This window comes from Nematolebias whitei, chromosome 11, assembly GCF_014905685.2.
Source record: "Nematolebias whitei isolate Nwh7 chromosome 11, NemWhi1, whole genome shotgun sequence".
Classification (NCBI taxonomy): Eukaryota; Metazoa; Chordata; class Actinopteri; order Cyprinodontiformes; family Rivulidae; genus Nematolebias; species Nematolebias whitei.
The window spans coordinates 5,689,455-5,709,613 of record NC_056508.1 but is presented as its reverse complement, the minus strand read 5'-3'; the positions used below and the strand labels follow the sequence as shown (position 1 = coordinate 5,709,613).

The 20,159-nt window shown below is 46.4% G+C and overlaps 1 protein-coding gene across 1 annotated transcript in view; it reads right to left on the bottom strand.

The window, feature by feature from the left end:
- ccn5 (cellular communication network factor 5) overlaps positions 1 to 20,159 on the bottom strand; it is a 30,614-nt gene that overhangs the window by 5,329 nt on the left and 5,126 nt on the right. Inside the window, exon 4 of the mRNA XM_037683872.1 lies at positions 5,476 to 5,714. Within this exon, the coding sequence (XP_037539800.1) occupies positions 5,476 to 5,714 (239 nt within the window). The remainder of the gene's footprint in view (positions 1 to 5,475; positions 5,715 to 20,159) is intronic.

The following is a 20,159-nucleotide window of genomic DNA, read 5'->3' as shown; positions in this document are numbered from 1 at the left end:
GCCCAGCACAGAAGATCAACATTATCAGGCCAGGACTCTGCGGTCTACACTCATCTCCAGGCCAGCGGTCACTCTTTCAGGGATGAAGATGTTCACATCATGTATAGAGAGGAACGATGGTTTGAGAGAGGAGTAAAGGAGGCCATCTTTGTGAAAAGAAACCGTCCATCATTAAACAGGGGTGGAGGCCTCCGGGTTCAACTGTCCCCCTCTTACAATGCTGTTATTGTTAGTATCACTCAGCCCTCTGAGAATAGCAAACAGCCATCAAGGTGCTAATGATCCATCGTTAGGCTGATGGTCTTCCTTGATCATGTGAGCAGCTGGTTTTGGTTGTCAGCAACAAACTGGTTGATCCACTCTGAGAAGGTGCTATTTATAAGACTGAGCTGAATACAGCACCTCAGACTGAAGAAGTCTTTCGGATGAAAGACGAAACGTTTCTACTTTTTTTTTTTTTTTTTTTTATGAATGTCCAGAGGACCAGACTTAACTTTTTTTAGATTTTCTGCCTGGATTATTGAGCATGCATCAGGATATCTGCAACTCATATCAAATGTTTCCGCAATGTATTGTTATGTATGTGCCTTAAAGGGTTAAAGTTTCAGGTTCCAAAGAGGAGTGGGGATAAGTCTGTGAGAAGTGCATGTGTGGAAGAGACAGAGGAGGAGCACCAAGTGATGAAGAGCCACAAATATGCTGTCATTTGCTTGTGTATTGTATTCATCTGCTTAGAATAAGTTATGGACAATTTACTTATAGCCTGTATATTCAACTCATTTGCAAAACTTCACTTTCTCTGGATGGCATTAATCTGGCCTCCAGTTCTAAAATAAAAAATCTTGGTGCAATTTTTGATCAGGACATGTCTTTTATCCCCCACATTAAAAACATTACTAGAACTGCCTTCTTCCACCTGCGTAAATCACTAAAATTAGAAACATCTTGTCCAAAAATTATGCAGAAAAACTGGTTGATGCATTTGTCACGTCTAGAATGGACTACTGCAATGGTTTGTTTTCTGGATGTCCAAATACTTCTTTAAAATGTCTTCAGTTGATCCAAAATGCTGCTGCCAGAGTTTTAATGAGAGAAAACAGGAGAGATCATATCTCTCCTGTTTTAGATTCTCTCCATTGGCTCCCAGTCAAATCCAGAATTGAATTTAAAATCTTACTTCTAATCTACAAAAGCTCTCAACAACCTAGCTCCATCTTAAATTATAGATCTTATTGTTCCATACTTTCCTAACAGAGCACTTTGCTCTCAGATTGCTGGTTTACTTGCGGTTCCTAGAGTTTCCAAAAACAGAATGGAAGGTAGATCTTTTGGTTATCAGGCTCCTCTCTTGTGGAACCAACTTCCAGTTTTTGTCCATGAGGCTGACACATTGTCTAGTTTTAAGACTGGGATTAAGACTTTCCTTTTTGCTAAATTCTATAGTTAGGGTCAGCTTGGGTTTCCTGAGCTGTCCCTTAGTTATGCTGCTACAGGCTTAGACTGCTGGAGGACAAACTGACCACATTTCTTCACTCTGCTACTGTCTTTACTTACTCTGCTCAACCTGTTTTGTATTTGTAATTATTTCTCTATCCTAACATGTGCTTTTGTTTTTCAGGTAGACCTGGACGTATACCTGGACCTACATCTGGACCTACCATTCTGTGTTCATCTGTCTCTCCTTCCTGTACATCATAAACATATATACATTAGTAGGATGCAAGTGGAGTGCTACGTCTGTAGCATCTTAGCTCAGCACACACATGTGCGTGCACACACACGACACACATCATTGTGTCCCCCCACATTATGGATGCTTCTGATGCCCTTGGCCTCAACAAATGTCAGAAAACTCGGTATTGCGCAATACACCTGGTATTACGCAATACACCCGGTATTGCGCAATACACACCCGGTATTGCGCAATACACCCGGTATTGCGCAATACACCCAGTATTGCGCAATACCGGTCACTAGTGACTAAATTTGCATCCTGAGATGACTTATTTTTGTGACTTAGCACTATTTAAATAAATTAAATTGAATTGAAATGCCCTCCCTGGGCTGCCACCTTACTGTGGTGGAGGGGTTTAAGTGTCCCAATGATCCTAGGAGCTATGCTGTCAGGGGCTTTACACCCCTAGTAGGGTCACCCAAGGCAGACAGGTCCTAGGTGAGGGTCCAGACAAAGTGCAGCCCAAAGACCCCTATGATGAGTAAAATAAATGGAATTGATGTTCCCTCGCCCGGATGTGGGTCACCGGGGCCCCACTCTGGAGCCAGGCCTGCAGGTGGGGCACGCGGGCGAGCGCCTGGTGGCTGGACTTGTACCCATGGAGCTTGGCCGGGCACAGCCTGAAGAGGAGACATGGGTCCCCCTTCCCATAGGCTCACCACCTGTGGGAGGGGCCAAAGGGGTCGGGTGCAATGTGTGATGGGTGGTGGTCGAGGGTAGGGACCCTGGCGGTCTGATCCTCGGCTACAGAAGCTGGCCATTGGGACGTGGAATGTCACCTCACTGGTGGGGAAGGAGCCTGAGCTGGTGTGTGAGGTTGAGAGGTTCCGGCTAGAAATAGTCGGACTCACCTCTACGCATGGCTTTGGCTCTGGAACCAGTTTTCTTGAGAGGGGCTGGACACTTTTCCACTCTGGAGTTGCCCCTGGTGAGAGGCGCCAAGCAGGAGTGGGCATACTTATTGCCTCCCATCTTGGTGCCTGTGTGTTGGGGTTCACCCCGGTGAATGAGAGGGTGGCCTCCCTCCACCTACGTTTGGGGGGATGGGTTCTGACTGTCGTTTGTGCTTATACACCAAACGGCAGTTCAGATTATCCACCCTTTTTGGAGTCCTTGGAGGGGGTACTAGAAAGTGCACCTCCTGGGGACTCCCTTGTTCTACTGGGGGACTTCAATGCTCACGTGGGCAATGGCAGTGAGACCTGGAGGGGTGTGGTTGGGAGGAACGGCCCCCCTGATCTGAACCCGTGTGGTGTTCTGTTGTTGGACTTCTGTGCTCATCAGGGATTGTCAATAGCGAACACCATGTTCAAGCATAAGGGTGTCCATATGTGCTCTTGGCACCAGGACATCCTAGGCTGCGGTTCAATGATCGACTTTGTCATTATCTCATCTGAACTGCGATCACATGTCTTGGACACTCGGGTGAAGGGGGGCGGAGCTGTCCACTGATCACTACCTGGTGGTGAGTTGGCTCCGATGGTGGGGGAGGATGCTGGTCAGACCTGGCAGACCCAAACGTGTTGTGAGGGTTTGCTGGGAACGTCTGGCAGAGTCTCATGTGAGACGGAGTTTTAACTCCCACCTCCGGGAGAGGTAGGGGACATTGAGTCTGAGTGGGCCATGTTCCCTGCCTCTACTGTTGAGGCGGCTTAACAGAGCTGTGGCCGCAAGGTTGTTGGTACCTGTCGTGGCGGCAACACTCGAACCCGGTGGTGGACACTGTCGGTGAAGGATGCTGTCAGGCTGAAGAAGGAGTCCTATCGGGCCTTTTTGGCCTGTGGGACCCCGGAAATAGCTGATGGATACTGGCAGTCCAAGCGACATGCGGCTCGGGTGGTCGCTGAGGCAAAAACTTGGGCATGGGAGGAGTTTGGAAAGGCCATAGAGCATGACTTCCGTACAGCTTCGAGGCGATTCTGGTCCACCATCCAGCGTCTCAGTGGGGGAAAGCGGTACGCCACCAACACTGTTTGTAGTGGGAGTGGTGCGCTGCTGACCTCAACTCGGGATGTCGTGGGTCAGTGGGCAGAATACTTTGAAGACCTCCTCAATCCCACTGGCATGTCTTCCACTGAGGAAGCGGAACCTGGGGACTCTGGGTTGGGCCCTCCAATCTCTGGTGCTGAGGTCACCGAGGTGGTTAAAAAGCTCCTCGGTGGCAGGGCCCCAGGGGTGGATGAGATTCGCCCGGAATTCTTTAAGGCTCTAGATGTTGTAGGGTTGTGTTGGCTTACGCGACTCTGCAATATTGCATGGACATCGGGGGAAGTTCCCCTGGATTGGCAGACTGGGGTGGTGGTCCCCCTATTAAAAAAGGGGGACCATAGAGTGTGTTCCAACTACAGGGGGATCACACTCTTAAGCCTCCCTGGTAAGGTCTATTCGGGGGTTCTGGAAAGGAGGGTCCGTCGGATAGTTGAACCTCGGATTCAAGAGGAGCAGTGCGGTTTTCGTCCTGGTCGTGGAAGCTCTACACTCTCAGCATGGTGCTGGATGGTGCGTGGGAGTTTGCCCAACGGGTCTACATGTGCTTTGTGGACTTGGAGAAGGCATTTGACTGCATCCCTCGGGGAACCCTGTGGGGGTTACTCAGGGAGTATGGAGTACCGGGCCCTTTCATACGGGCTGTTACAGTAGGTCCCTGTATGACCGTTGTAAGAGCCTGGTCCGCATCTCCGGCAGTAAGTCGGGCTCGTTGCCGGTGAGAGTTGGACTCCGCCAAGGTTGCCTTTTGTCACGATTTTGTTCATAACTTTTATGGACAGAATTTCTAGGCGCAGCCAAGGTGTTGATGGAATCCGTTTTGCTGGCCTTAGGATTGCGTCTCTGCTTTTTGCAGATGATATGGTCCTATTGGCTTCATCAGATCGTGATCTACGGCATTCGCTGGAGTGGTTCACAGCCGAGTGTGATGCGTCCGGGATGAGGATCAGTTCCTCCAAATCCGAGGCCATGGTCTTGAGCCAGAAAAGGGTAGAGTGCCCTCTCCGGGTCAGGGAGGAGGTCCTGCCCCAAGTGGAGGAGTTCAAGTATCTTGGGGTCTTGTTCACGAATGAGGGAAAAATGGAGCGTGAGATCGATAGGCGGATAGGTGCAGCATCTGCAGTGAAGTGAGTGCTGTACATGTCTGTCGTGGTGAAGAGAGAGCTGAGTCAAAAGGCGAAGCTCTCAATTTACCGATCGATCTACGTTCCCACCCTCATCTATGGTCACGAGCTTTGGGTTGTGAACTAAAGAATGAGATCTCGGATACAAGCGGCCGAAATGAGTTTTCTCCGCAGGGTGTCTGGGCTCTCCCTTAGAGACAGGGTGAGAAGCTCGATCATCCGGGAGGGACTCAGAGTAGAGCCGCTGCTCTCCGCGTCGAGAGGAGCCAGTTGAGGTGGCTCTGGCATCTGTTTAGGATGCCTCCTGGACGCCTTCCTGGTGAGGTGTTCCGGACACGTCCCACCGTGTGGAGGCCCAGAGGAAGACCCAGGACACGCTGGAGGGACTATGTTTTTCGGCTGGCCTGGGAACGCCTCGGGATTCCCCTGGAGGACCTGGACCAAGTGGCTGGGGAGAGGGAAGTCTGGGCCTCTCTACTTAGGCTGCTACCCCTGCGACCCGACCCCAGATAAACGGAAGAAAATGGAAGGATGGATGGATGGAGATATGACAAAAATCTGAATGGCCAGTATAAAGAATCGGCAGCAGGAATGGGTTCTAGTGGGTTTAAATGTGTTATTGAACCTCACCACTGGTTTCCAGGGAAACCGGGAAGCACGGCACGGACGGACTTTACAAAGTCGGGTTTCCATTTGCAGCTTACAGGTTGGATTTTGGTTTGAGACCCGTGTTGAGACCCCAGCTCCGCAGCTCTGGGAGCAGGCACTCCATCTAGTGCTCTGCTCCACACAGGTGGACGCAGGTGAGACCAGGTCATTTAAAAGGTGCTTCCTTGGAAAAGTTGGCCACACTCTGTTTCGCCTCATTGCTGAAAAAAAGAAGGGAAAAAACAGTTGAGTCAGGAAAATGTTATAAATTATACTCAAAGGTCATTTTATACCAAGTTGGTATGCTGATGTGCATAGCTTAGTAATGAGAAATAATTTGCTTTTCAAAGAATTGTTGACTTCAGTCCAATGAAAAGACTAATGCCATTAAAACTTCTTTAACAAGGGACTAAAACCTGCCACAATTATTATTTTTTTTTAATTTAGTGTGCAACTTACCTTCTGTAGTATTTGGGTCTTATTGACCCTGACTCTAATTTTAAGTTAAAGTGTTCCCCCTAGGTCTGCAGGATTGGGAACAGCTCACCTTTTCTTTCATGAAATATTTTCAGAAAAAAACTTCATCAACAATAACATTTCATAGGATATCCTGATGCATGCTCAATAATCCAGGTAGAAAAATCTAAAAAAGTTAAATCTGGTCCTCTGGACTTTAAACAAAAAACAAAAAAACAAAGCAAAACAACAAAAAAATCTAGAAACGTTTCTACATTTTTTTGTTGTTTTGCTTTGTTTTTTTTGTTTTTTTAATGTCCAGAGGACCAGATTTAACTTTTTTAGATTTCATAGGATAATTTTAAAACCAACAGGGGAAAAAAATACAAGGTAAAAAGATTAGTAGCTGCCTCTCAGTCTGATGTCCAAGTTTGATCAAAAATTAAACAATAGATTTCATGTTTGAGGCATTTTTGTGAATAATAATTTGTAGCCACAGCCTGCTGGATATAATGTATCATCATTATACAATTTGAACATTTGTCCAATCACAGCCAGTGATCGATACTGGAGATAATCCCAGCTCTGGGAGTATTGTAAACGTGCTACCATAGGCAAAAACACAAAATTAACTTTTATTTTGTGGTCCAGCTTAAGAAAGAGAGTGATCAGAAATTGCATTTATCATTTCTACCCAACTATTTGGTCAACATATTAGGATTCCTGTTTTGTTTCCTTGTTCTGTGTTTTTCTACAAACCATTCTAAGGTTGTTTTCACACCTGATAGTCCGGTAGACACAGTTCGGTTCGGGACCAATATTCATGACCTTTTGTTTACATTTGAGCTGGTGCGTTTGCATTCACACTGCACTGTGCAGTCGAGTCAACTTGTTGAACCAACCTATTCCCCCACTCGCCTGTGGGGGCACTGCACCAAGAACTACTGAAAGAAACGACACAAAAACGTTGGTTACGTACTGTAACCCCAGATTCTATGAATACAGGCGTAGCCCTTTAAGGCTGTCGCTGATGGATTTTATCCCGATATGCGAAGCATTGCACTGAAAAATTTAGTCCACGCCCACCTGCTGTGTGGGCCCCACCCGGTCCGTATAAATTACGTTAAGAGCGGGTAATCAGCTCCCAAATAGCTTTTTCTTCAGCCATTTAGGAGACAGTGAGGCTCGAAGCTTAAAGGGCTACGCTTATATTCATAGAATCTGGGGTTACAGTACGTAACCAACATTCTATTTCATATAGGCTTCGCCCTTTAAGGCTGTCGCTGATGGGTTAAGGGCGAAGCGGATATTGTCCTTGCCTCACTGGGTCCATTCAAACACCGTATGAAGCAGAAGCTTGCCCAAAAAACGTCTTGTCACTCAGCTCCCCATGTGCGTAATTACGCATTGTGTAATTATGTGTGCCATGCATAGACGCATGTTGTGTAACTATGCGTTCTGAATGCATGAACGCCCCGGAAAACTTCAAAGGGATGGGAAAAAGCTGAAAAGAGTCATGAACCAACCGGTTTACGGCTGAACAGTATAAACAGATTAATAATAACAGGAGAGCTGATTATTAATCAAATGAACTGATTGGTAACAATAGTCATGAACTGATTAGTAACAATAGAACCAAAATAACAATCACAACTTGTGACTGATAACAACATCTCACACTGTAATGCATGCAGACAGATGTGAGTAAAACAGAGTTCCATGAAACAACAATATTCATTCTGTAAACACTAAGGACAGAATGTGTCATGGAACGAGCCATCACATCACATAAATAAAAGTGAATGAATGAGCAGGGTGTTGGCCACACGACCGCAGTGCAAATGTCCTGCATTGTCATACCATTATGCAAAGCATTCAAAGATGCGATACCTCTGGTCGAGTGTGCTCTGAGGTTGACAGGAGGCTCTAAATCTGATGCTCTGTAGGCTTCAGAAAAGGCCTCACACAGCCAGTGTGACAAGCGCTGGGTGGATAACGGGCGACCTGCAGATGCATCTCTATAATGCACAAACAAATGTTGACTTTGACGCATTGCAGCTGTGTAACACGTCAACGCCCACACCGGACAGAGAAGATGGAAAGATGCTACTTCTTCTGATCTGTGGGGGGAGGGAAAAACCCCTCCAACGATATCGCTCTTGATTTAAAAGAGCTCGTGATGTTTTTAGGCATAAAAGCTGGGTTTGGTCTTAAATCAGCTGAGCTGCCGTCAGCCTGAATTCTGAGACATGACGGAGCGACAGAGAGGGCAGATAAATCATTCACTCTCTTAGTGGATGTTAAAGCCAGCAGCAGGGCTGTTTTAAGAGACAAAAATTTAAGTGGAACTTGATCCAGAGGCTCAAATGGAGCTTTGATCAGGGCCTGCAGGACCAACGTTAAATCCCACTGTGGAACAAGTGGGCGTGAAACAGGCCTGCGTCTATGTACACCTTTTAGAAAACGCTCATCAGCGGATGATTAAAAGCTGTTCTGTCTCTGAACCCTTTGTGGCAGGAAGAGATGGTTGCAGCTATGTTTTAATCATGCTGAACGCCAAGTTCCTGTCCATCAGCTGTTATAGAAAGGACAGCATGCACACTAGTGGACATGAGGTGGCCTCTACACCCTTCTCTGTACACCAGCGCTGAAAAGCTGTCCGCTTTGATGTGTACAGCGCTGTGGTAGATGCAGCACGTGAAACCTGAATTGTGCGCACTACATCCTGTGGGAGACCCATCCTCTCTAAATGGATCCGCTCAGCGGCCAGACCCACAGGTGCTGGCCTATTTCTGGGTAACTCCTGATCGCTCCTCCTGCCTGGAGGAGAGCGTCCTCCCTCCACGGCAGTTTCCACGGGCGCCCCGACAGCAGGCGTTGCAGGACTGGGAACCATGGTGCATTCACGCGCTCGGGGGCCACCAGGAGAGCTGTCAATCCCTCCTCCTGAACTCGGTTCAGGAACCGTAAAATCAGAGGAGGTGGAGGAAACGCGTACAGAAGTGTTTTGGGCCATGGGCTGTGGGCAAACACATCCACCCCCAGCGGTGGTTCGTCTCGCGGGCTCAGAGAAAATTATAATTGACACTGAGCATTTTCTCGTGTCGCAAATAGGTCCACAGCTGCTTTGCCAAATTTCTGCCATGTCTGAACAATAAGATCTGGATGGAGAGTCCAGTCCCCGTGACGTGGACCGCCCCTGGACATCACATCTGCCCCTTAGTTCAGAACACCGGGTATGTAAACTGCTCTGATGGAGAGCAGATTTTGGTGTGTCCAACACAGTAGTTTTCACGCAATGTGTAACATCTGGGCTGCCCCCCCCTCCCCGCCGGTTTATGTACGCAGCAGTCACCTTGTTGTCTGTGTGAATCAAAATGTGTTGATTCTGCAGCACAGGCGCAAAATGTTGAATCACGTTCAGCACCGTGCGACACTCCAAAACATTTATGTGGGCTGATGTGTGATGGGGCCACAGCGCCCCTACAGCTTGAGATAGGCATGTCCCCCCCCAGTCTGACAGTGCCACGTCTGTGAAGACTGACACGTGTGACGTGGGTCTGCTGACGGGGACTCCCTCCGACAGAACCAGGGTGTTTCCCCAGTGTCGGAGGTCTGCCCTCACGGAGGGAGGAACAGTGATCATCTGTCTCTTTTGTTTTACTGGATCCACACGCAGACGCGCAAACCACCTCTGGAGGCGTCTCGTCTAATAAACCCAGCGGGACAACTGTGTGAGCTGATGACATCGTCCCTAACAGCTTCATGACGGAAACAGCTGTTATCACTCTGCCAGGTCTTATGTGGCGGAGCTGGTCTTCCAGAGTGTCGATTCTCGTTTGTGATAAATGATTCCTCATGGTGGTTGAGTTTAGCTCCACTCCCAGATAAACAATTGTCTGGGCCGGGAAAATCGAACTTTTCTTCCAATTTATGGCAAAGCCCAGATTTAACAGGTGTGATGTCAGCGCCTGGGCCTGTCTCGTTGCCTCCTGTCTGGAGCATGACAGCAGCAGCAGGTTGTCCAGGTAAAACAAAACTCTCATCCCTGCTCTGTGTAAGGTTGCAGGGCCGTCTCCACACACTTTGAGAACGTACGAGGTGTGAGGGAATAACCGAACGGCAGCCTGTTTTAATGATACTTCATCCCTTGAAAGGAGAAACGCAGGAATTTTCTGTGTTTTGGGATGATCGATATGTGAAAATAAGCATCTTTCAGGTAGACAGAAACAAACCAATAATTTCTCTGGATGTTGTCCAACAGCTGTCTGGTTGTCAACATGTGAAACGGTCTGTCCATGAACGCCTTGTTGAAAACGGACAGATCCAAAATGGGTCTCATCCCTCCAGTCTGTTTGGGAAACAGGAAGTAACCTGAGTAAAAACCCTGTGTTTTCCTCTCCGTTGGGAACTCTGGAGATTACTTATTTTACCAGAAGTTCTTGGACTTCTGCATTTAGGGATGGGACCTGGTCTGGTGATGATAGGACCATCTCTAAAATTCCTCTGAACTGAGGGGGTCGGGTTGCAAATTGCAACGTGTAACCCTAGCTTAACAACCTGGCCATCCATCTGTCTGGTGAGCATGTTTTTAGCCACTCCGCGTAAGGTTCGTGGAGTGGATGTGCGTTTAAGTGATTCGTCATGTTTTGTACGGATGCCATCCAGTCCACCGCCTTGACCGTCGTCATGTGTCGCGGGAATGTGTTCCATGAGACCCAAGGTGAGGCTCCTCGAAAAGGCTCTGAACGCGCCTGTGTGCTTTTTTTGGACCGCGGGTCCACCTTGTGTTGAGGAGAAGCGTGTGACAGCTGATGATGCCGCTGGCCCCCGCATTTGGCGCCACTGCGGTGAAAAACGAGTGTCGCTCCTGCCGCGAGCGGGGTCCTGCGCTGGGCTCGCTTTGCAGTACCGCATTTAAGCTGATGGGTGCTGAGAAGCGCTGAACGCGACTTCATCTACGCCGTGCCATTTGAGTGAAGGCTGCCAGCCCCACTGGAGCTCACATCTCCTTTGGCGGGACGCGCGCCGCTCTCGCTGGGGCAAGATTGGTCACTGGGTTTGCTCAGCTGTCTCACGTTAATGCCGACGTGAGCGGCTGAGCGCTGAGGAGTGGTGAGTGAAGACTGCCCCCGCCGCGGCGGCACCGTTTGCTTCGGTGCAGCGCGTGTCACTCTCGCTGAGAGCAATGTCCTCCACTGACCTGCGGTCCCACATTTATGCCGCTGTGAGCCGGTAAGCGCCGGGGAGCTGTGTGTGCACCATCATCAACGCAACGCTGTTTGGGTGAAGGCTGTTTGCGTCGTGCGAGTGCGCGTTTGACACCGCTTGGGTTAAGATCGTGCAGCTCCGGTTGACTACGAGTTATTTCGCTTACCACTGTTGTGTTCTGTCAGTGTCTCGTCATGTCTGGAGCAGCAGTGAGTTTGAAAACCCTTTATTTAAGAACACCGGCTCGTTTTTGTGGAGGATGTGTGCGCAGCCGCTGTGAGTTCATACAAGCTTACAGACTGGCTAAACACAGACACTTGATCATTGAATGAAGTTTTGTTCAACATTTGTGTCATCTTACACAAACCCTCCGCAGAGTGTCATTTTGAATCTTTTCTCCCATGAGCTCGGGGATTTGTTGGCCCAGGGCACCGTCTGCTGGGGATCTCTGGGAAAACGTTGGACACTCTGTTGCCAGGATAAAAAGGGCCGTCTCTGACGGCGGGGCTGTGGTGAAGCTCAGCGAGACGGCCGTGGAACCGTCTTGCCACCGGCTCATTTCGTGTGGAGTATATGAGAGGGAGCCGCTGTCAAGTCATCCGAGCTGACAGACTGGTTAAAAATAGACATTTTCATCATTAAATGATGTTTTACTCGAAACTCGTGTCACCTTCACACACATCCTCCGCCAAAACCGTCATTTGCTCTGCCATTTGTTGTCCTAGAGCTCCATCTGTTGGTGGTCTTAGGGAAACACTGAAAACTCCATCCTCCGGCTGCGATGCGGGCCGGCAGACAGCAAAGAGGTGCACCGGTTGGGGATGACGTCAGCTGCCCTGCAGACGGAGCGTACGTCTCTTTCCGCCTCTGAACTTGTACGCCAACAGTTTAACGTGTTGTTCGCTGCGGCCGTCTGGAACGCATGCTGGTGAGCTCAGTTGGAGAGCGGTGTCACCGTCTGGGTTACACTAACCGGAGGCGCGGGACGCTGGTCCACCTGGACATCTTGCTCCGAGAAAGCCTCTGTCAGGCTTGGCTCCAGGGGGCACTGAGGGAATTTACTCTCGGTGAAACCCCTGCTCTGGTGATGGGCGCGGACTGTGGAGACCGGCCCCCAATCTACCAGGAAAGCCGGCTGAGGCCTCATCCCCGTAGGATGTCCTGTTGGGAAACCGAGGCCAGATGGGATCAGGACGGCGAGCCGGAATGGAGCCTAGAAAAAAACCTTCCCGTCGGATCATCCGAACTGGCGGGAAAGGCGCGGGACGTAAAAAAGGGTCCCTTAATGTCAGCAGTCTCCTGGGTTACGCCGGGCAACCCCAGAGGGTGCCGTCGGCCGGGAGCGGTGTGATCGCCGATGCGAAACGAGGTGGGATGAGGTGAGCATTCACTCAGCCCCCTTCCACCGACACTACGCTCTCCAGGAGGGAATGAGCAGCGGGGCTGCAGCTGAACGCCACCTGTCCTGGAGGAACCATCCGATTCGCTCCGAGGGTCGGCGATAAGAGGAAAATTACAAGATGACGTTGTCCAGTGTGTAGCGACCTGTCACTGAGAAATACTCCTTGGCGCTTACCTTGAAACAAGACTGCTCGTCAGCTTCTCCTCGGGGAGGAGAGCTCACCAGGATGACTGAGGTCGACGTGACGGGCCAAGCATTCTTAACAAAGGTTGGTCATCTACACAACTTTCCTTCTTTGTTCTTCTGACAGTGCTATTAGCTCGCTGAAGATAAATGGGAGCCGATTACCCGCTCTTAACGTAATTTATACCGACCGGGTGGGGCCCAGACAGCAGGTGGGCGTGGACTAAAGTTTTCAGTGCAATGCTTCGCATATCGGGATAAAACCCATCAGCGACAGCCTTAAAGGGCGAAGCCTATATGAAATAGAACCTCTGAAGACATGTCTTCTTCTTCTTCTGTAAATAAAAATAAAAACAAAGTGGCATCAAGTTTTAGCAGTTTTAGGAGTTATATTTTGTCATTTTTCAAAAATGGACTTAGCATGAGCAGAATATGAGACAGAAGACCATGGAGAATATTGTTTTTCACTCAAGACAGCTGACGGCTCCATATAAGGTCAGAGAAATGCATGTTTGTTTGTCCTGCGGAGCGGGGCTCGGTCTGTTTGCATTCACACTGTACTCGAACTGCATTGGAGTTTGCTTCTCCTGGACTGAGACCTAGGTTTTAGCCTGGGCCAGAGTTCGCCTTTTTGTTCCATGACAGAGTTTGATGGCGTGTTCACACCTCCCTAAACGAACCGGACTTTCAAGGAAAACGAGCTAGAGTTCGATTAAAGCGGACTAAACAGGGCTAGTGTGAATGCACCCTTATTTAGGAATGAGAATGAAAGGCCAGTTGGTGCTGTGTCTGACAGATAGTGGAGCAGCTGTGAGTAATACTTTTGATTAGGCTGTACAGTATTTCAGGCTGAGCTAAATCATTATTTTTGTTAGATTGTTGATCGTCACACAGTGATCATCCTCATCTCAACCTCCTTCGTTACTGGTTTCTTGTTTAAAAAAAAAAACTAAATTATTATGTCTTCCCTTACCATTATTTGCATGTTCCCTGGACCAGATCCTCTGTGTACTTCCTCAAACTCTTTGTGACTTCTCACCTTGAAATATCCCCTCATACTTACTTCCATTTAACCACCTTTGAGGAAAGTAAGAAGTCAGCTCGGCCAACTATTCACTTTGGCTCGCTTGCTCATCCCATCTGGAAACAACACTCACCTTCTCTGGATGCTGGAATTCACAGTCCTCCCCATAGATAACCTGTCAATAAAAAATCCCACAAGAGAAAAAAAAATCTACACAATATATGACAACTAACTGACCTTGAAAATAACCAACTCTAGCTTCGGTCCTTTTCACAGAATAAATAATTGTCTACTTCCTGTAATTTCAAAATAAAACTGGTTCTCACGTACCTTGTTTCCTGTGAATGATTTCAGCTCTTAGACACAGAGCAATGTATTATTGTAGCTAAAATGTGACAGAACGATTTAACCGTTAAAACGAGGGTTCATCAAAATGAGGCAGAAAATCTCCACTCCGCCTTATTTCCCTGTATAAAAATTGGCCAATATAAATTATTTTTCAAAGGACTTAACAAGAAAAGTTAGGCTATTATTCAGTGCCTGTAAAGTGAGGTAATATTCTTCTTAGAGTGAACCAAAGACTAGCAACTCGTGATCCAGAAGCAACTCATGCCCCAAACCATATGAAGGTAAGTCATACTTCTGTGGCAGGCTGCTATTACTACTACTAGTTGCTATTACTGTGTGTTCACTAGTTTACAATCAATTTCTATCAAGCATTTTCAGTACACAGTTTTAAAATATCTGATTGAGGCACTGAAAGGAAGATCATTCTGCTGGGCTTACTGTCTCACATTTGCCTTGACTTTGTCATTGTTTTCACATCCTCAGGAGGTAGCCCTATTTTCCTCTCCAAAGTAGACTGCATCTCCAGAATTATTCGTTACATTCTAAAAAAGTTAAATCTGGTCCTCTCCTCTGGACATTCAAAAAAACAAAACAAAGCAAAACAACAACAACAAAAAAGAAAAAAGTAGAAATATTTCTACTTTTGTTGTTGTTGTTGTTATGTTTTGCTTTGTTTTGTTTTTTTGAATGTCCAGAGGACCAGATTTAACTTTTTTAGATTTTTCTACCTGGATTATTGAGCATGCATCAGGATATTCATAACATTCTTGTCAGAACTAACTAGAAGAAGTCATAACAATAACCTGATCTTCAGTCATGACAATCATGCATGTCGTTGTATTCAGTAACAAAATGTTACTTTGGTGTCTTTATAATGAATTTGAGTCAGACTGTGTTTGAAAATCCAGATGTTTTTTAAAGCTGGCTCTGTTTCCCTGACACCAGTTTCCTGCACAAACACTCACACCCCTTTTTACAAAGAACCAGAATCTCTCTACATTGGTTCAAATATTTCACCATGTCTTAGCTTTGGTTTTTGTTGTAAAACTGAAAAACACTTTGAGTAAAATAAACGCTTTGACTTATATTTAAACTTTGGGAATTTTTCTTTGGCCAGACACACCCCAGTTTATTGCACAAATGCTCCAGTAAAAACTTCCAGACATGACCACCAGTGACAGAGCTCATAAAAGGGATTATGTAATATATATGAACTAACTGATTATCACAGAGAAACAACTGGAGCTGGGGAATATAACTTGCTCTAGTATGCAGACAGTGGAAATTATGTTGCAAATTCCATGCCTTTAAACGAATTCTGAAATATTTTAGCTTGTATACTTATTCACTTTTAGGTAGAGACTTCAGAATTGGCACTTAAATATTAATCTACAGCTAGGAGACAACTTCTTTTATCTATACTTAAAGCCTGGAAATACATAGAAAACTTTAAATTCCATGTTCAATAATCAGTCAGAGTCAGAGTCAGAGTTTCTTTATTGTCATTCGCACCTCATGTGGTACATGTGGTGGAGCGAAATTATGTACACGGGGTCCCAGTTACATCCAACAATAAAATGTCTAAGAAAAACAGTAATAACATCTAAGATATGAACTAAGAAAAACATCAACTAAATATACACTAAGCACTCATAACATAAAACATTGAACATCAGCACAAACATGAACATGAGTCTGTGAGCAGACTCATGTTCCAGGTAAACATTCCAACAATTTTCAGTCAGGTCATCTGGACAGTTTCTTTTTTTGCTGAAACGTTTCACCTTCCATCCAGAATGTGTCATCAGTCAAGAAAACACACATCACAAAACTGATTCTTCCCCCAACAGCTTACTCCAAAGTGGAACAAACCAGTTATGATGGTGCTAAGATGGTCTCTTAAAATATAGAAACCTTATCTTTACCCTACACAACTAAGAAAATCATCTTAGCAGGACCTCTGAAACTTGAAAATTACCACTTTATTTGTTTAACCTCAAACAGATCCGATTCTAAGCAATCTATACACCACTCAAGAATGTAGGACTGAAGGTTGCAACTTTAATGTAGGGACAATGACAGCAAAGGTAGAGATCTGGCTGACATGATGCAGAGAAGGAAGGTAGATGTTTTATGTGTCTAAGAGACCAAATGGAAGGGCAGCAAAGCTTGTAGCATTGGAGCAGGGTTTAAACTGTTTTACCATGGTGTGGATAGAAAGAGAAATGGAGTAGGGGTGGTCCTGAAGAAGGAGTTGGCAAAGAATGTAGTAGAGGTGAAATGAGTGTCAGATAGGGTGATGTGTCTAAAAGTAGAAGTAGAAGGTCTGATGCTAATTGTTGTCAGTTGTTATGCTCCACAGGTTGGATGTGATATGGAGGAGAAATGTAAATTTTGGAAGGTTCTGAATTAAGTGATAGAGTATTCCCATGGAGGAAAAAGTGGTGATCGGAGCAGACCTGAATGAACATGTTGGTGAAGGAAACAAAGAGTATTAGGAAGTGATGGGTAGGTTTGATGTCAAGGAAAGAAACCAGGAAGGACATATGATGGTTGATTTTACCAAGTGAATAGAAATGGCTGTAGTAAACACCTATTTCCAAAAGAGGGAGGAACATAGAGTGACATAAGAGGGGAGGAAGGAGTACGCAGGTCGGCTACATTCTGTGCAGAAGAGGAAACCTGGGGAAAATTGGAGACTGTAAGGTTGTAGCAGGGGAGAGCATGACCAGACAGCATTGGATGGTTGTGTGTAGAATGACTGTTGTTGTGAAGAAGAGAAAAATAGTAAAATCAGAGAAGACCAAATGGTGGAAGCTGAAAAAGGAAGAATGTTGTGAGGGAGGTGCCAGCAAAGCAGAAGGTGTATGATGAGTTGTATGGGAGGCTGGACACTAAAGAGGGCGAGAAGGACTTGTGCCAATTGGCGAAGCAAAGACATCAAGCTGGAAAGGATGTGCAGCAGGTTAGGCTTGTTAAAGATATGAATGGTAATGTTCTAACAAGTGAAGAGTGTGACGAGAAGATGGAAGAAGTACATTGTGTAGCTAATGAATGAAGAGAATGAAAGAGAAAGAAGAGTAGAGGTCATCAAAACTGGACCAGTAAGTGGGCAAGATTAGTGAGGGTGAAGTCCGGAAAGCTCTGAAAAGAATGAAGAAGGGGAAGGTAGTAGGACCTGATGACATACCAGGAGGTTTGGAAATGTCTTGAAGAGATGGCAGTGAGGTTTTTGACTCAAATATTCAATGGCATATTTGAGGGTGAGATTATGCCTGAGGAATGGAAAAGAAGTGTGCTGGTGCCCATTTTTAAGAACAAGGGTGATGTACAGAGTTGTAGCAACTACAGTAGAATCAAGTTGATGAGTCACTCAATGAAGATCTGGGAGATAGATGTGGAAGCAAGATTTAGATGAGCGATGACTGGGAGCAGCAGTATGGTTTCATGCCAAGAAAGAGCACCACCGATTACATATTACTTATATATACATATTACATCTCTAACATCATCCACTCCTCCCTAACCTCTGGCATTGTCCCCACAGCTTTCAAATCTGCTGCCATCACCCCCATCATCAAGAAACCAGGTCTTGACTTTACCAACTTCAGTAATCTTCATCCGATCTCTAATCTGCCCTTTATTTCCAAAGTTCTTGAAAAAGTTGTTGCTAGTCAACTTCACTCTCACCTATCCAACAATAACGTTTATGAAGAGTTTCAATCTGGTTTTCACCCCCACCATAGCACCGAAACAGCTCTAATAAAAATAACTAATGACCTTCTTCTTGTTGCTGACTCTGGTTTTCTGTCTATCCTCATTCTACTTGATCTAAGTTCTGCCTTCGACACAATCTGTCATTCTATCCTCAACAGACTAACCTCCATTGGCATCTCAAGTACTCCATTAGACTGGTTCAAATCTTATCTCTCTGACCGCACTCAGTTCATTCAGCTTAAATCCTTTCGTTCCCAGTCTTCCCCCGTCTCCACGGGTGTCCCCCAAGGCTCTGTCCTCGGACCCCTCCTCTTCACCATTTACCTCCTTCCTCTAGGTCACATCTTCTGCAAATTTGGTGTCCATTTCCACTGTTATGCTGATGACACACAACTCTACGTGTCACCAAAACCAAACTCCACCCACCCACCCTCCATCCTCACCAACTGCCTCAATGAGCTAAATAATTGGTTTTCTAACAATTTCCTTCAACTAAACTGTGACAAAACAGAAATCATTTTTGTCGGTACCAAAAACTCTATTTCAAAATCAGAACATTTTCTCATCCCCCTTAACGATTCTCTGCTACCCCCCTCGCCTCAGGTCAAGAGTCTTGGTGTCATCCTCGACACCACTCTCTCCTTCACTTAACACATCAACAATTCAAAAAGCATTCAATACAAAAACAAGTGGACTTTATTTGTAACAGAAGACGTTTTGCTCCTCATCCGAGGAGCTTTCTCAATTCAATGAGCAGTGAGTGAGAGATTCAGGTTATAAGGCTGACTGAGATAAGACACACACACATATGTAGATTTGACAATTCACACCTCCACACGACTTGTCAAATCTACATATGTGTGCGTATCTTATCTCACTCGGCCTTATAACCTGAATCTCTCACTCACTGCTCATTGAATTGAGAAAGCTCCTCGGATGAGGAGCGAAACGTCTTCTGTTACAAATAAAGTCCAGTTGTTTTTGTATTGAACGCTTTTTGAATTCATCATGTCCTGGATGACTGAGAATCTTCAACAGCACACATCAACAATGTTACTCAGTCTGCCTATTTCCATCTCTGAAATATTAACCGTCTCTGCCCTTCTCTCACACCCCACTCCACAGCCATCCTTGTTTACAGTCTTGTGACTTTCCGGATTGACTACTGCAACTCCCATCTTTATGACCTCCCCAACAAATCTCCTCAGAAGCTACAGATAGTCCAGAACTCAGCTGCCCGTGTCATAACTCAAACCTCCTCCTATAACCACATCACTCCTGTTCTGCAGCAGCTCCAGTGGCTCCCGGTTAAATCACGCATCATCTTCAAAATTCTTCTTCTCACTTTCAAAGCTATCCACAACTTTGCCCCTCCGTACCTATCTGACCTCCTACACATCTCCATCCCCTCTCGCTCTCTCAGATCCTCCTCTTCGCTACACCTCCATGTACCCTATGACCGCCTCTCCACCATGGGGAGCAGGGCCTTCACCTGTGCTGCCCCTCATCTCTGGAATTCTCTACCCCCTGACTTACGAAACACCACCTCTCTTTCTCAATTCAAGAGTACTCTTTTTCCTCCCAGGCTCTCATTGAGGTGGCAGCTTCTGTTTCTCCTCCCCCGTTTTTTTCCTTCCTCCTGCTCTGCTCTCTGTGTGTCTCAAGCGCCTGGGTCTCATCTCCCAAACATAAATTAAGACGATTATGGATTTGGTATCGTGGGCGTTCAACTCTATTGATAAGATTTTTTCATCAAAACAACAAGGTCCTGGAGAACCGGCGTGTCCAGCTGAGACTCACGTCATGGATTCGTGGGGAGTGTGGCAGTTGATGTGCATCACAGTTTTGTCTCAGGAGAATGTTGAAGACATTTACATATTTGGATTTATGATAGCAGGGACTCTGCTTTTTGGCATCGGCGGGGCACTGTTTTATCGACTTTTGAAAAAGACATCGGCAGCAGTTTCAGCCATGGAAAAGCTTCCGAGTCAGTGTGAAGGTCTAGTCGTCGCTGTGGGAACTTTAAATCGTCTGGTTTACGAGCTTAACCGTAAGGTGGAGGAGATTGAGAATCGCAGACCACCTGCGGCTTCTGGGACTCGTCAGCGTGGTGGGTTCGACCTTGAAGGAGACTCATAGCATGGATCAGTGGAATGGAATCCCACAATTAGGCATTTTCAGATCTAGAACGCCCAGATGGACTCAAGGCTGAAGAAAAAAATCTGTCTGCCTGAAGAAAAAACAAAAATCAAGCTTATCTGAATCAGACTCCCAACGCCTCGGAGACGGGCTGACTATCAAATTTCTCCTGGGACATGAGTGCCC